Raw genomic sequence first — 14,849 nt, 5'->3', positions numbered from 1 at the left:
GCGCCACTGCACTCCAACCTGGGGGACACAGCGAGATTCCATCTCAACAACAAAAAAAAAAAAAAAAAGAAATTTATCCAATAGTGCCTCATTTGGCACTACTGGAGTTTTCTAGTAAAACACTTTGAAGTGTTCTTTTAATTCTCCTTATGTCTAGATCATGAGTACAGCAAGCTTACCTAACATTTAGCTTCTTCTTAACCATGTAACAATCGAACTTCCATGTTATTAAATGGCCAGTTAACTAGTTTGGTTTTAAAACTTACCTTTGATGACATCAATCTTGACTAGTCTTTGAAATATTTGACCCCATATGTGTATGTAACATATATCTAACTACTAAGACGACTGAAGATAGTACAACATTAACATGTTATGTCAGTTCTTTGCCGGGCGCGGTGGTGCACGCCTATAATCCCAGCACTTTGGGAGGCCGAGATGGGTGGATCACGTGAGGCCAGGAGTTTGAGACCAGCCTGGCCAACGTGGTGAAACCCTATTTCTACTAAAAATACAAAAGTTAGCCAGGCGTGGTGGCGTGCACCTGTAGTCCCAGCTACTAGCGTGGCTGAGGCATGAGAATCACTTGAACCCTGGAGATGGAAGTTGCAGTGAACTGAGATCTTGCCACTGCACTCCAACCTGGGCAGCAGAGCAAGACCCTGTCTCAATAAATAAATAGTAATGCCGGTTCTTCAGCTTTTGAGAGAAAGGGCTTCTCTTAAAATGTCCACATTTTGATGACCACAAGCACTTGATGTTCTAACAGGCTAGCAGGAAAGGGGGAATTCCCCATTAGTTTAGGCTAATGTACACAGGAGAGAGTAGCATAAATTTCTTCTTTCTCAAGGAAAGAAGAAAGTGAGGAAATTGGGAGAGAGAGGGAAAAAAGGGGAAGGAAGGGAGAAAAGAAAGGGGGGTAGGGAGAGAGAGAGAGAATATTAAAACCAGTGTTCCTAGCTCATCTAGAAAAACATTTCCTAAAGTGTGTTTTGCAGGATACTGGTCCTATTAGTCTCCACAGAACTAGAGCTTATTGGCGTATACTTCAGTTACACTCACTCAGGTGAGGGGTGGCCAAACCTTTTCTGTAAAGGACCAGATAGTACACATTTGAGGCTTTAAGGCCATACAGTCTGTCACAAGCACTTAGCTCTGCTGTTGTCTCATGAAAACAACCATAGACAATATGTAAACAAAAGCACGTGGCTGTGTTCCAATAAAACTTTGTTTACAAAAACAGACAGTAGGTGGCCGGGTGCAGTGGCTCACACCTGTAATCCCAGCACTTTGGGAGACTGAGGCAGGCAGATCACCTGAGGTCAGGAGTTTGAGACCAGTCTGGCCAACATGGTGAAACCCCATCTCTATTGAAAATACAAAAAATAGCTGGGCATAGTGGTACATGCCTATAATCCCAGCTACTCAGGAGGCTGAGGGCACAAGAATCTCTTGAACCCAAGAGGCGGAAGTTGCAGTGAGCTGAGATCGCGCCACTGTACTCCAGCCTGGGCTACAGAGTGGGACTCTGTCTCCAAAGTAAAAAAAATAAATAAAAGACAGTAGGCTATATTTGGCCCATAAGCCAGTTTGTCACCTCCTAATTTAGGTCTTCCATAATAATTATGGCTATGTCTGGCCACAGTCATTGTGTTTTCAGTGTAATGTGCCTTTTACTGTATCCTAACATTCTCCTTTTGCAAGATGTTATAGACCATCACTTTTCTATAGAACTTTCTGTGACAATGACAGTACTTGATGTCTGCGCAGTCCAGTACAGTGGCCATTAACCACAAGTGGTTATTGAATCCTTGAAATGCCGCTAGTGAGACTGAGAAACTAAAATTTAAATTTTATTTAATGTTGGCTTATTTAAATTTAACCATATGCGGTTTTCCATTTTTTTATTCTCCTTTTTTCCTTCTACACAAGACCCAACTGCAGTAAGGCACACAGTGAGTTATATTCATCTTGGACCATTTCATGTCTTCCTCCTGTGGTGATTCATGAAGGGATAAAATACATCTCACCTGAACACTGATTCACCAAACCAGACAACTCACTGGCTACTGTGGTGTGATGTACACAGATAAATATGGTTTCTAGAATTTAGTTCTGCAAAGCCACTGGGGGTGAGAACAGGGGATATGAGATATATGCTAAAGCATCCACAGCTTTTAGGAAGAGACTGGGTTTGAGTAAATCTGTTGGGAGCGTAGTAAGCTCATCAGCTCGGCCTTTTAAACCTCTTGTGCCATGCGGCTTTGCAGACACAACCAGACCTCCAAAGAAAGATGAAGAAAATGGAAAGAATTATTACTTTGTATCTCATGACCAAATGATGCAAGACATCTCTAATAACGAGTACTTGGAGTATGGCAGCCACGAGGATGCAATGTATGGGACAAAACTGGAGACCATCCGGAAGATCCACGAGCAGGGGCTGATTGCAATACTGGACGTGGAGCCTCAGGTAATGCCCAGCCTCCCTGAATGTCTGACATCCTGCCTGCATGCCAATAAGCACAGATTCTGAAATCAAAAATACCATCAGAAAGTCACAGGTCACGTAATTTCAGAAACTACGGAAAAGTGTCAGTAATGGAGGCATTGGGGGTTCACAGTCTAGAATGCCAGCTGACTGATCGTTGGACTCAGTGCACACACCAGGTATTTAAGAAGCAGACATTATTCTCTTAAGAGGTTTATTATATGCAGAAGCTCAATAAGGTTCCTGATTGGGTCTATGCCTGCCAGAAATCCTACAATCATCTGACCTCAGGATGAGGCTCTGGCACTTTGTTATCACAACAGACACCTTCCCTCTCTGGGTACAGCTCATGCTGGACCATCAGAGCCTCTGCCAGCACATTATGTTCATCTCCAGTGAGAAACTGATCCTGGGGCCTGGGTCTAAAACACAGCACTAGCTTTATGAAAGCAAGCATGAGTGAGCCCAGATGTCAAAGACAGCAGGGATGGAAACCCATGGTGTCTCTCAGCCTCTGCCATTTCCTTACCTGAGCACAATGCCTGACCCTGAGCGAAAAGTGGGAGAAGGATAAAGACCTGGAAGAGGACTCAAAAGAGAGCCAGACACAGAGATGATGAAATGGTTTCTAGATATGTCTTGCAATAGGAATTATTAAACTTGGAAAAGAGAAAGCTGAAGGCTTTACATCAAAAATGCTGACAAGCTGTTTTTTCATCTCTGAGTTCAAACCAAGTAGACATGGGAGGTAAAGCACAGTAGGAAGGATTTGGGAGTTGTAGACATCAAGGTGGGTTACAGGAGAGGCTTGTGGGTGCCCATGTGACTCCGAGTCTGCCATTTCTAGGACTGACCTGTACCAAATCTCCTTTAACACTTAGAAATAGAACCAGTATGCTACCTGCTGAAATAGTAGACCAGCTTCCCTCAAGCAGGCTGTGTTTCATCAGGAGGCTTACCTGGCTATCCTAGGCAGGCCGAATCCCTGTTCAAGGGCCACTGTATGAGACTTGGTCCCCTAACCATCCCTAAAGCAAAGACAGAACCTGTATAGCCAGAGTCTGTGTGACCTGGGACCTGACAGCTCAGTTTCTGGGCTCCAGGATCCTAATTTGTGGCCAGTGGGTCCACTCATTTCCGTTTACAACACCTGATGGCGTTCTTGAACTTGGAACTTTGGAAACCACAAAAGGATCTGTTTAAGGGGCTAGGGAGGAAAGCAGCAGTAGGGTGAACACTGCCATTTACTTAACAATTAACTTGGACCTATATAGAACTAAATATATGATGTGTACCACAGATTGATTTTTGTTTAACTGCTAATCCCTCCTTACTAGGGATTGGAAAAATCTTCTGGCCAGGGGTGGCTAGAGGCAAAGTCTCAATCCTGGTCCTGGTCTTCGACATCCTCTCCTTGGGTTCCACACTGGTCTTCACCTGAACGTCGTTTTCTGCTGGTAGTAATGTCTCTAGCAGTATGCTGGCTGCAGGGCTCCTCAGACTCCCTCTGCATTACCTAAGTCCACTTTCGAGGGCTTTCTGCCTTACCTGCCTCCGCTGCTGCCGCCGCCACCGCCACTGCTGCTGCTGCCGCTGCTGCTGCTGCTCCACCCGTAGCGTCCAGCTCTCCCTGTCTCCTTGCCCTTGCACAGCCATGCATTGCTCTGCACTGCTGAGTGGGAGACACTTCTCTCAGCCTCCTCAGGACACCCACAGCAGTTACTTTTACCCATTGCACTTGGCCCCAAAGCACCTCCTCACCCCGGCTGGGCACTCTCCTCTGCTCCCTTGAGTGCTGGATGAGCTCACCTGCACTCTTCTCTCCTGCTTCCTGGGTCCCTGCATCTCAGAACTGTGATCTCTCAGATCCACCTAGCCCTGAGGGCCGGCCATAGGCACCCTGGCTGCCTGAGCCTCTTTGGGCCAGCGGCCCTGGGGATAGGGATTGCCCAGGTCCTGCTGGTCTGGTTGACTACACTCGTCCCAGGCCCTACTGCCCAGGCCAGCCTCATGCCAGTCCTGGTCTCACAATGACCGCTGCATACCACAGTACAGCTGAGGATGCCCGCAGTCTGCACCGCCTGGGCTTCACTCTTGGGCTTCTCTGCCCTCAGCCCAGTCTCTCCTCGCCTGGGCAAGGCCTTCATCCTGCCTTCAGGATGCCTGTGACCATGAACAACTTGCTTTCAGGCAGAGCCTCATTGCTCCAGGGAGGCTCTCTCCTTAGGACATTTTTCTCCACCCCCCTTTCCCACTCCAGCTTCTTAGATGACCCCTCTACTGTATCTCACAGACAGTTCAATCCAACAAACTTGTATTAAGCACTTATATGCCAAGCACAGGGTCAGGAGCTAAGAATACAATTCAGAAGACAAGATGGTGAGGACGAAATTCCTGCTCATTGTACATCCAAAACTGTCCATAACAGAAGGGCCTTGTGGCATTTTTTTAAAATCCTCTCACTTCTGCCAAACTACATGTGGACCATAGGAAAACCACCTAACACGTGTCCAACTCTTTTAGTGCAGGTCTAATACTGTATGCCATCTTATTTCAGACAACTGAGGCCCAATTGAGCACGTCTAATAACACTATATGATAAGATGTTGTGGTCCAACTTTAAAGCTACAGGATGATGGTAAAGACATTAAACTAGAAAGAAATTAATAACCTGGCTTCTTATAAAATAGTAATAGATTATGTTCTTACAGTGCTGTATATTTTGCCAGGCATTATGACTCCTGACCTTATCCTTGTAACCCTATGAGCTAGAGATCAGTATCTACTTTTGTAAATGGAGAAACCAAGGCTTAACATACTTGTGACTCGATTAAGGCTTTACAGTCAATTGAAAGTGAGGTGTGAAGTTGAACTATGTTGAGTTTTAAATTTTTATTCTTTTACAGTAAATCCCCACTTCCTTTCACTGTACCACCCTAGAAGAGGTAACCCTGGGAATCCTTAAGATGGTTCACCTTATCCATAGTAGTACAATTTAAAGCCTCCTTTTTTTTTTTTAATGTTCAGAAAAAGCTATAATTCAGTCAAACCTAAGAAAAACTGCAGAATTTATTTCTCATGAAAATAAAGCTATGGCTCAGAAAATAATCTGTGCGCCTAAAGCTGAAACTGTCATAGCCCCATTGTGTAATCAGAGCTTAATGTGATGGTTTTAGATTTTAACTTTATTCTGATGTATCCATTTGTAGCATGAAAAAGTTAATAGTAGCAGAATATTTGTAGTTTTGCTTTTGCCCACAGAGGAAGAGGTCATCATCAAGAGGTAGCGTACAGTCTTGTCAGGAATCCATACTTTAAAACGAGAGCCAGGTTCTGAACCAGAGACTAGTTTGTGAAATCAGTTAGCTCTCTTGAGATGGGTTCCGGGGTCACTGCACTCTTCCTAAACCCTTAGATTTTTGTACCAAATGACTCAGATGCTTGCCCCTGTGTGGCTTTTAAGCTTGCAAACCAAAATAGATATCTGTATCTTATACACTTGGGTCAAATGAGTTTCTATTCCTTGAAGATAATAACCTGAGATTAATTATTGGCCATAACCAAGCCATAGAATCAATTTATCTCCACAAATATTAATGTTACTTTGACTATCTGAATCTAGCATGCTTTCAGTGGTCTTTCTAGAGCATGCTCTTTCTCTCCCTGTCCGTATCTGTCCCTGTTTCTCCTCTCTCTCTCTCTCTCTGTCTTTCTCTCTCTCTCTTTCACATACACACACTCATACTCTCTCTCTGTCTCTCTCTCTCTCCCTCCCTCCCTCTCTCTCTCTCTTCCTCTCTCTCCCTCTCTGTCTCTCTCTCTGTCCCTGTCTCTCTCTCCGAATCCCAGAGAGATTCAGAGAGAAATATTTGCCCATGAACATTAAAAAATTTGTGCCTCATCCTGAGTCAGAAAGGAAGAGGGCTTAGAGTTCATCTTTAAGTCACCTGTTAACTGCCTGGAAGAGGGAAATCCTTGTGAGCAATTCCATTTCCTGTCCCTGAAGTAACTCTGAACCTCAGTCAGGCTGCCACAGCACCAAAAGTGGCACCCACTGAGACCCGTAAGTAGTGCAGAGTATGGCACAAAGACCTTGAAGAACAAGTGAGGAAATGTGTGGTGAGTCTGCTGAAAATACGAGGCCGACTAGACAGGAAAATCTCAATCAGGATTTGAGGCATCTTAGAATTTTTGAAAGTACAGTAATAAAGTACAGGAATAGAAAAAGCCACAAAAAGGAGGAGAGAGCAAATATGCTAACCACAGGGCTACTTTAGTTACTGTGATAAATATTAAATTTGGCTCTGAACTTCCTGACAACCAGGGCAAAAAAAGGAAATCAAGGAATATAACCTGATTCGTAGACATAAGAGGCATCTGGCAATGTGAGGAACATGGCCACCACTGATGGTTTTATGCAGTAAGTGCAGTCTATGGATATAGACCAAGGACATGAATGCAGTGCAGAGATGGGCAGTCTGCAGAAAGCTAAACTAATGTTCCAAACAGTTTGTTTTCTGCTGTTGTAATGTGATAGCTGGAATGGAAAACATGAGGAGGATTGGGTAGCTGGCAGGCTGGGCCACTGAGTGGAGAAAAAAACCATTTCATGCCCAGGGTGTCATTCTCTACTTTATCCGTGAGTTCCGTTCAGCATCCAGGCTGGGTGGACTTCCATCTGGAACTCAGAGTAGCTTTGGAGATAGAAGCAAATAGGGTTCTTTCCCATCTCAGTTGCCCAGAAGCAGGCTATGGGATGGGTATATGTGTGTGACCAGGAGTAGGGGTGATGAGAAAACCTTGTCTCAGCTGACCCTGTATTCACCTGATCTATGAGTACAGGAAGGAAGGAAAAAAGGCCTAAGATAATACTGACATAAAGGATATTTCTAAGTGAAGATCCCTGTTAGCTTGCTTGACCTATATATGGACTTCATCATAATGTTTGTTCCTTGCTAAAGTCTTCAGTCACAAAAGGATTGGCAAAGAAATTGCCAGTTACCTCTTTCAAAAATTAACATATATGCAAGCTTAAAGAGCTTTCTTACCAGGGGAATCAGAGCCTAGGACTTTAAGAATTAAAGAACTTTGATGGATAAATACAATGTACCAGTCTCCCTCAACCCACAAGAAGATGCTGTGTGACTAAAATTCAGAAATATAATCCTAGTGAAAGTCAACCTTGCACTAAAAAAAGAAAGAAGCTTTCATGTCAAATTTGTCTCTTACATGCCTATATACACAAAGAGGCTAAGAGAGTCCCTTTAGCCAAGAGAGTAGAGTGCTCTGTAGATGAACCTGCCTTAAAAGACAAGATAAATTCTGTGCAAATTATATCTACTATTTTTACATTTTAATTTTTTCATAAGGGCAGTTTATGCTGGGTACCATATTGGCCATGAGTGAGGCAGCTGAAGAAGACACAGTCCCTGCCCTGAAGGAGGGTACCCGCTAGTCCCTGGGGTCTTGGGTTTCCCATGTGATGGGTACTTCAGGAGCACATGGGAGGGTCTCAGAGCTCACAAAGGACTTCCCAGAGAAAAGAGCGTCAGTACTGAGTTCTGAAGGATTACTCAGCCAAGCAAAAGGGCGAGTGGGGAAGAGGAAGAGAGGATGGGAGGTCCAGGCAGAGGGAGTAGTAAGTCAAAAGGCCACAAAGCCAGAAGAGAGTCTGGCCCTTTCTGGAACTGAAAGTAGTTCAGGACGGCTGGCCCATGGAGGCAAAGAGGCAGAAAGAAGGACTGAAGAGGTTAAGCACAGGCATGCTTATGAGGGAGAGACGTGACATTCATGCTGAGGAGTGTACATTTTATCCTGAGGCCAAGAGGGAACTGTTGAATTCTGAGCAGGAGAGCCATGGGTTTTGAATTTCAGAAAGATCATTCCAGCAGCAGGGTAGAGTGTCGATTGGAAAGCAGCAAAACCAGAGGCAAGGCGACCAGTCTAATTACTATGACAATAAGCCGGGCAAAAGATGGAGCAATAGGAATAGCACGAAGCAAGGAAATTTAAAGACCATTTGGAAAGCAAAATATGTGGGGAGCAGGATAGTTAAATTCTTGTGTAAATGACAGCAAGATATTGACCCCAGCGCATATGAATTAATCACATGTCAGTCACTTGTGAATTGGGTATCTGTATGTGTTGGGTTTTGTTCCTTGGAAGGGAGTTTGTAACCTCCAAGATAATCATATCCTCCTGGGGAGGAGCTGAAACAGTAATCCCTTAGCAGAATTAACTCCCGCAGCGTCTGATTGCAGCGTTGCAGTATATCTATCTAAACTAGTAGCTTGCAGTTAGAGGTTTTCAGTGCCTTGGAAGGGAACTGAAAGGGATCTCAGAGGCCCTTCTCTCTTGAATGCAGCGATTTCTCATGGGCCTACACATTGCTCACAGCCACACAGTGTCTTTAGCGACAGAACTAAGACACAAAGTCTAGGGCTCCTAACTCCAGCCCTGGGCAAGCTTCCCCCTTCCCCAGGAGTCCCAGGGGGCTTTTCAGCAGAGCAACGCACTGCCACAGTGGACAGATTTGCTAGCAATCCTTGGCTAGCAATTTGAAATTTGAAATGTGAGGGAGTGGCCTCCAGATTACTGGTAAAACCAGCCTGCAGGTCCAAGTCTCTCCTTAAATGCATTTCCTGTGGATTAAAATTCAGGCTACAACTAATAGCCAGGTTTAAATGGACATTAACCAACATAATCAGTGTTAACTTTTATGAAGAAAAATAGATTGATTCATGAGTTGTAAGAAAAATGTCCAGTTTGCCAACTTTTATTGTCTGATGGCTATTGTCCATCCTTTAGAAAAAAAGTAATATAAGTTATGTATAAAGTTGGTAAATTTAATAATACCTTGCCAAAAATTTGAGCCAAGGGCTTGAAATTTTCAGTTGTATAAAAATTTTTATAGACTCATCTGAAAGTTACATTAGTTATTTCTTCTTTTAAGTCTGGATTTTTTTTTTTTTCTTAACACAGGCACTGAAGGTCCTGAGAACTGCAGAGTTTGCTCCTTTTGTTGTTTTCATTGCTGCACCAACTATTACTCCAGGTTTAAATGAGGTAAGAATCAATCTGTTTTTCCCCAAATAAGCCGTAAGGATCAAGCCTTAGTCCCCAGCACAGTCAGAAGCCTGTCAACCTACATTTGCAGCAAGGCTGCTCTGATGAAATGGGATGTGGAGTAGAATGCTACATGGGACAGCCTTATCAGTAAGTTGACTTCTAAAATCTAAGGACAAACCCCCTCACTCCCACCAGGACCAAGGCATCCCAGGTGTCTCACAACCTCCAGGGCTGCCAGCCTACTCCCTCCCCAATTAGGGATTGTGCGGCCCGTGGAGTGGAACCTTTGTGGAATTTCTCTCCAGGACCCTGGAGACTACCAAACCTAGAAATCAGCTCTGTCCACTGTCAAGCCAGCTCAAGTCAGAAACTGCCACGGACATGGTACTCATGAGAGTTGGCTGCCGACTTAGAAGGTTTTCCATTGCTGAGCAGATCCAAAGGGTAGTTACCATGTGTCTGCTAAGTGTAGCAGTGCCTATCTGCTGTAGGTTCCTTAGTTAAGGGGAGACTCTTATACAAAGTTATCCTGAAGACAGTTGCTTTCATAGGTTCTAGAAATCATCAGAGGACTCGACTCTGTTCAGTCAACACTGACCTAAACTCACCCAAGCTTAAAATCTAGTTAAATCAAGGCTTGGAAATTTTCCCTTTGTGTACCTTTAAGGAAGATTCAGGATTTTGATTTACCTATGTTACTCATATTTTCCGTCATGTTTTCGTCATTCCATCTGCAAGAGGTATATTCCTTTGTAAAATTCTACTTTCCCATCTTTTTTAATACACAAGCATGTTTGAAACTCCACATTGTGGTTAGCTTTTATCCTTCAGTTGCCATGTATTTTTCTTGAATCATCATCTTTGCTTTGTTTTTGTTTTGCCTGTTTTCCTGCCCTTTTACTAATTTTCCATAGCTGCCAAAATGGTGCAGAAAATTGCCTGTAAGTACCAGCTAGGAGGTAGTGAAATACAGCCTTGTTTCTTTTAATAGATTTAGAATGTAGACACTTTGTTCCCACAAATCCTTGCTTTTGCTGTTAGAATAAAGGCATTTTGTTTTCACTGAGTTAAACCCTGCTCACGTGTGAGTCAAGCACACAGACAAGCTGTTGTCGAGGAAGAGACTGACAAATATAGCTTCATCTTAAAAGATTCTTAAGAGGGAGCTTTATTTTTCTGTAAAGAGACCTACATTAAAAATGTGATACTTTCAGCCATAAATTTTCTTGAATATTTTCATCAGCCCAGCTTGCTGAGCAAATCATAAACTCTGCTAGTGGTTTTTGAAGCTCAGGACTATATATTCAAATAGAATCCCGTGTGCCAGAGAGTGATGTTGTAGGAATTGTTCCTTTTCATCCTGGTAGGAAGCACTCCTGTCTTTGGGTGAATGCACGTTTGCTAAAATGGTGGGTTTTTTTGTTTGTTTGTTTGTTTTGCATTGTGTTGGTTATTAAGTAAAGCCACAGTGAAAATACTATGCTTTTTAAGTGCAAGCAGAACTAGAAGGTGATGATTAACTGGGGTCTTAGCTACACTGTAGTACTTAACACTCTCATTCAAAGCATGCCCTGTCCTGCTTTGAAATGCCTGTAAAAGAGGACAAAACAGGTAGGACATTCTTGGTTCAGAGTGCCCTGAGAGAAAAGATTGAGTTCCCGTCTGCTGTGGTGTCTGTGCATGCCCACTGCAGGGCCAGGACAGAATCAAGCAAGTCTCTTTATCTCACTTCTAGTCCCCTTTCTTGAGAGCTGTACCCAGAGAGCTGAGGCTTGCCTGGACCTCCCAGCAGCCTCACCAGGAAGGGTCTCTTGCCAATAACAGAGGGGCCTTAGAGAAGAGGAGGGGAGGGGCCCTAAGCCAGTACTGGGCACTACGGCTCCTAGGTCCTTGAAGGTACTGCAGCTTTTATTTTCTCTGGAGATCTTTGTCACCCGGGGCCCCCATTTCCGGGAAGAATTGCTCAGTCTCTTGATTTTAGATATAATACTTGTAAAACCCTATAATGACTGGCACTAGTCAGACAAGTGCTTGTTCTTTTGACAGCATTTATTAAGCACTTACTATGTGTGAGGCACTATGCCTAATGCTGGGGCACAGCAATTTACAGGGCACACAAGACAAGTTTATAGCTGGAGACAGAGCCACTAATCAAATAAAGAAGTATTTCATTATCTCTATGTATATTTAAGACTCAGCCCAAGAGCTCACCCACCAAGTGTTTGGCAGGTAGGGGGTGGTTAATTTGACTCACAAAGTTCCCTAGTGTCAAGGTTGAACTTGCCCTTTGGGAGTTCAGCATGACAAATTTGACTCATGAAGATATAGAGGCAGACTTCTTTCTGATGGCTCTTAAGAGACCCCTGTCTTGAAAGAACTGCCAGTCTGTAGCGGAAGCTACACTTGCGTGACAAAGCTGGGACCTAAACTCCCTCCTCCTGTTGGATCCCTCTTGCGAGAGTTCTTTTTTTTTTTTTTTTTTCGGAGTCTCGCTCTGTCGCCCAGGCTGGAGTGCAGTGGCCGGATCTCAGCTCACTGCAAGCTCTGCCTCCTGGGTTTACGCCATTCTCCTGCCTCAGCCTCCCGAGTAGCTGGGACTACAGGCGCCCGCCACCTCGCCCGGCTAGTTTTTTGTATTTTTTAGTAGAGACGGGGTTTCACCGTGTTAGCCAGGATGGTCTCGATCTCCTGACCTCGTGATCCACCCGTCTCAGCCTCCTAAAGTGCTGGGATTACAGGCTTGAGCCACCGCGCCCGGCCACGAGAGTTCTTAAAATCTGTGGCAAGCTGCAGCTTAGGGAACATCCTTTGTTGCAGCAAAAGAGTTCAGTAGCTTCTCTTCTCTTCCTTTGGTTTTTTTCATAAGAGATACAAGGACCTGTGAACAGTGACATTTGTCCAGCCATTTCTAATGCAGACCAATTTGGGGGGATTCATCAGATGCCAGGTGCTGTTTGTTGGGGAAACAGCCTTATTCCGGCCATTATTTGTAACACTCAAAGAGCTTTTGCCTCTGACATCAGCTGCTATTGAGTGAGGGCCATTAAATGTAATTGAATTCCTGGAACGGTGGCACCTTTAAGTATAAGAGGAAAAAATACAACTTAATTTGTCATCCAAGGGCAGGGACTTGCTGGTGCAAACCCAGCTGGGCCCTGAGGCCTGGCTCCAGTGAGTGCGGAGGACCAAGGGGAGGGGGGCAAAGAGCTCCGGCCTTGCCACCATAGCCCTCTCCCAATTGGGAGAGTGGCTTGAGGCTAGGGCAGGGGGCTTCCTGTGGGCCTGTTTGGGCCACCATAGCCACTCCAACCCACACCTGGCATGGCCCTACCAAGCCTGACTCTGGGGACAGGCACAGCTAGGCCTGAGTGGGGGTGGCGTGTTTCCTGAAGAGTGTCTGTTTTCTCTGGTTCGTCTGCTTTGTCATGGACCCTCTGTTGCATGTTGAGCAATCACTGTCTCCTCTGTCATGGAGCGGACTTGGCCTCATGCTGGAATATGGCATGTCAGGGTCTGGCCTTGACTGTTTCTGACACTGGGATGAACAAAAATGGGAAAAGAAAATGAATCCAACTGACTTCTCTCTTCTGTTTGCTTTTCCTCCTCTCATGCCCACCCCTAACTCCATCTCATCACCATTTAGGATGAATCTCTTCAGCGTCTGCAGAAGGAGTCTGACATCTTACAGAGAACATATGCACACTACTTCGATCTCACAATTATCAACAATGAAATTGATGAGACAATCAGACATCTGGAGGAAGCTGTTGAGCTCGTGTGCACAGCCCCACAGTGGGTCCCTGTCTCCTGGGTCTATTAGGCCTCTCCCCAGATATCTGAGCATAACTGGGAGCACCTCATACGTGGAAAAGCCTCTTTGTTATCGGCCTTGTGTCAGCAGGTCATGGTCCCTAGAGACTACCTAGTTGTAGTGTGACCTACATTTATAATTATTGTCATGTCCGAATAGATAGGAGGAGAAAAACAATTACACACTAATTTAAAGAGACAGTATCTTTTTTAATCAGTTCTCCTAAACTTTAATAAAATGTATCTTTAAATGTATGTATTATTCAATCCTTTGGAATGTTATATTTTTGGAAATCATAGCTTTTTATTTCCAAGGCCCCTAAAAACTGCACAAAATAGATGCTGCTTTCTATAATCTATTTTAATAATAATAAACAATGATTCTGTTACCTTGACTGGGGGTGGAACACTACATTCTTTTTAGAGTCTGATTTTATGGATTGGAATATCTTTCTTTCCTTTATTTATTTGAAATAATTAGTGTAGTGATTACAAAACAGTCATAAATTTTTAAAGGCCTTTTTTCTCTTTTTTTTTTTTTAGAATAGTATTTTTTTTTAAGTCCTTTATGTAACATCCAGATAATGTGATACTGTCTCTTTGAAGCACCCTGTAAACCTTTTAGAGATTTGAAGTTGGGTCTTGACTCTTAATGCATGTGGACAGTCGCGAGCGTTTATGCTGTCGGTGTGTCTGTGTTGGACAAAACAATCTGTAATCTACAGCAAAGTACATTCTACATTCCGTTCATGGGGCACACCCAGGGGAATAAGAATAAAATGCTATTATGACTAAGTTGTAAACCTATGCACATCCCTTGCATTTTGGGCAACTTTATAAAAAAAAAAAAGAAACTGATTTTTATTAATAATAATCATGTAGTGAAATGTGTTTGTAATTTTGTCTCAATTTAATTTGTTGTAAGGTGGGGGGGAATTGCTGGTTTCACCATTTCAGATCTGTGTTGTCTAAGAGTATTAACGTTTTAATTAAGCAAAGAAAGGATTTTTAATCTGTATGTAATTGTTTTAAAGCACCCATTTTAAGAGAAAATACTGTGCAATGAAGAAACCAGTTTAGGCATTTGCTATAAACTGAAATATTCCAAAAGAATAATCTATAACAGCCCTGTAAATTCCTTTAAAATGATAACAGGACAGTTTGACCAATTTTTTTTAAATATACTTCCTTTTATGTGTTCAATAATTAAAATGCCTTTGGGTCCTTCATTTCATTATAGATTTGTTCAGGCTTCCAAGCTGATAATCTTTTCAGTTGTATAATTTGTTAGATGCTCATCGAACCTTTGAAGGCCCAGGAGTGAGTATCAGTTGGCAGGGCGACAAAGGAGCCTGTCAGAGCACAGCTGGGCCGCGTCTGACTCGCACAGAGCCATGCGCCCAAGGGCCACGGGTGTACTGGAGGCCACCCGTGGTCTCTTCTTCCTCTTGCTGTATCCCTTGGCACAGGGGAATCATCT

The 14,849-nt window shown here is 43.7% G+C and overlaps 1 protein-coding gene across 4 annotated transcripts in view; it reads left to right on the top strand.

Moving 5' to 3' along the window:
• CASK (calcium/calmodulin-dependent serine protein kinase (MAGUK family)) overlaps nucleotides 1-14,575 on the top strand; it is a 428,292-nt gene extending 413,717 nt beyond the window's left edge. For all 4 annotated transcript variants that reach the window (XM_011942514.1, XM_011942504.1, XM_011942497.1 and 1 more), the window contains 3 exons: nucleotides 2,271-2,473; nucleotides 9,473-9,556; nucleotides 13,203-14,575. In XM_011942514.1, the coding sequence (XP_011797904.1) occupies nucleotides 2,271-2,473; nucleotides 9,473-9,556; nucleotides 13,203-13,379 (464 nt within the window). In that variant the 3' untranslated portion in view covers nucleotides 13,380-14,575. The remainder of the gene's footprint in view (nucleotides 1-2,270; nucleotides 2,474-9,472; nucleotides 9,557-13,202) is intronic.
• Nucleotides 14,576-14,849: the final 274 nt, after the last annotated feature.

Source organism: Colobus angolensis, unplaced genomic scaffold, assembly GCF_000951035.1.
Source record: "Colobus angolensis palliatus isolate OR3802 unplaced genomic scaffold, Cang.pa_1.0 Scaffold103, whole genome shotgun sequence".
NCBI lineage: Eukaryota > Metazoa > Chordata > Mammalia > Primates > Cercopithecidae > Colobus > Colobus angolensis.
Note: the sequence above shows the minus strand (reverse complement) of the source record. Positions and strands in the feature narration are given on the sequence as shown.